A 2157-nucleotide genomic window follows, 5' to 3' on the forward strand; every position below is an offset into this window, starting at 1 on the left:
AGTCTAGAGCATTCCGATCTACTAAATATCATGATATTAGTTTGTTGGATCGTGCCTTCTCTGTTTCGAATCTATTTGAGGATGATAAGATCATGCCTCCACATGTTGCATCGTTGGGGGAGAGCGAGCGGCAAAATCTGGACTAATAAGAACAAGATGGACATTGTTTCCACATCAAATCTATTGAGGACACCACCTCATTGTATTTCTCCAAGGGAAACCCACCACGAATGAAAGGGACTTGGGCTTGTGGAAGCCACATCCACGGGACAATAACCCAATCTTTCCAAACAGTGGGGCCGACACCACTCACATAAGCCAGCGCCAAATATCGCATGTGTGTGGTTGAGGGGACAACCACAATGTATAACTCACCGACATCAACCTAGCCATGTCGACAAACACAAACCAGAAGAACCTCACTAGACCGACAGATTTGGAAGGAACACCTGCCTAGACCCACGAAGCCGCCCGAAAAAGCCCCAACGTTGTAGAACAAGAGCCAAATGGTCATTATTTCGACCGTCGAGGCCTCCACCACCTCTCCGTTGGTAATGAGCATGGAGGGGTGAGAGAAGTTTTTAGTTGGCGGGGGCTATCTTTGGTCCTCGAAAATACGTGAGTCTGGTGCCAACCTTTGTTTTTGTGTTTATATTTGACTTGAACAAAACTACAAAACATACAATTACAATGCCACTTGCTGGTTTGTGACTGGGTCATCCCGCGACTCATTTGGCAGTTCAGTTTTTTCATAAAGCTGACGAAGAAAATAATATTCACAACAAATGAGAATACTATACCTCTTCTTCCATAAAACTCAATTAACATAACCATACAATAATTTTGCATTCTAAAGAAACACACAAAAATAATATTTAGTCAAAGAATAAATGAACCAAATAAATAGATCACAATATGTTCTTCAATCTAGAATTGAGCTTGGATATTGTCTACTATGTTCTTGTCCACCTGGAAGGCTTTGGCAAGGATATCATCTGAGATGGATGGCTTGGATCCGAACACCGCATTGGCTATGGTGATCACCCCAGGGTTCTTGCTGCTCAGCGCGGCAATGGCTATGGCTTTGTTTGTTCCCAAGTTGAACTGGAAGTGAATCAACCCTTGCGGAAACACAAACACGTCCCCTTTGTTCAGAAATTTTGCGAACAACTTGTTCTCGGGGTTTGAGGTCACGAAACCAACATAGAGCGAGCCTTCCAGCACGGTGAGGATCTCGGTTGCCCGGGGATGGATGTGGGGTGCGTTTTGACCATTGGGTGCATAATCGACGCGAACCAGGGAGATGCCCAAAGTGTTCAACCCAGCAATCTGCGCCACATTAACTGCGGTCACAGCAGATCCTTGCTTGTTGCTCGTGTTCCCAGCCATGTGAAGGCCAGAGAAGAAGAAATCTTCTGCCACAGCGGTCTTTGGGTCTTTGCATGCAAATCCATTGACAAAAACTGCACATACGCGTACATATTTTGAACAATTAATTAACAGCTATATATTGGCACAAGTAAGTAACACAAACATTTCACCACATGTATGCGTATGTGGCTATATACTTATATATATACACATACCTTGTGATGTTCTGTCAGCGACGCAGAAATCCTGGAGCTGGCCTGGGTCGGAGGCAATAGCACGAGAAGCTGACATGGCCAGAAGGGCAAGGAGGAAGAACTTTGAGGCCATTTGGATGCCCAACGCTAATGCTTACTAGATTAAGCGTGTTTGGTCGAGTAGACAGTGAGTTATGCAAATAGGTTCTTGTGATGCTTCGAAAGGTTGAAGGAGACCGGTATATATAGGGAACGGGAGGAAGAGCTTTTGTGTTTGTTCTGTTGGAGCGCATGCATATGGAATTGTGGATACGAAGGAAATAGTCTTCACTAGCCAAGTCTAAAGCGTGTTCCGGGCCGGCCTGCCTATGACGGCCAAACTAATCGATCCCACCCTGTCTTTTAATTTGTAAATAATGCATGGTTTGAACAAATCACGTTTGTCCTTGTACAAGCTCTCTTGTCTCACCAGATGGAACTTGCGATGCAGTCATGCATCAACCTAAAGGCTTTAAACACATTATTAAAGGACTCCACTTTTTTAACTGCTAAACACCATCTCCAAAAAAAATCCTGCTAAACACACATGTAA

General features: G+C 44.2%; 1 protein-coding gene across 3 annotated transcripts; it reads right to left on the minus strand.

Annotated features, from left to right (window-relative positions):
* Window positions 1-927: 927 nt before the first annotated feature.
* On the minus strand, window positions 928-1698 carry LOC119359768 (putative germin-like protein 2-1). 3 transcript variants are annotated; one of them, XM_037625903.1, is made up of 3 exons: window positions 1581-1698; window positions 1236-1463; window positions 928-1124 (listed from the first exon to the last, which is right to left on the minus strand). In XM_037625903.1, the coding sequence occupies exons 1-3, from the start codon at window positions 1696-1698 to the stop codon at window positions 928-930; spliced, it is 543 nt and encodes a 180-aa protein (XP_037481800.1). The 3 variants fall into 3 exon arrangements, with proteins under 3 accessions (XP_037481800.1, XP_037481793.1, XP_037481783.1); XM_037625896.1 differs by having other exon boundaries at window positions 928-1463; window positions 1587-1698; XM_037625886.1 differs by having other exon boundaries at window positions 928-1463.
* Window positions 1699-2157: the final 459 nt, after the last annotated feature.

This window comes from Triticum dicoccoides, chromosome 1A (genome assembly GCF_002162155.2).
Source record: "Triticum dicoccoides isolate Atlit2015 ecotype Zavitan chromosome 1A, WEW_v2.0, whole genome shotgun sequence".
In the NCBI taxonomy this organism is placed as follows: Eukaryota; Viridiplantae; Streptophyta; class Magnoliopsida; order Poales; family Poaceae; genus Triticum; species Triticum dicoccoides.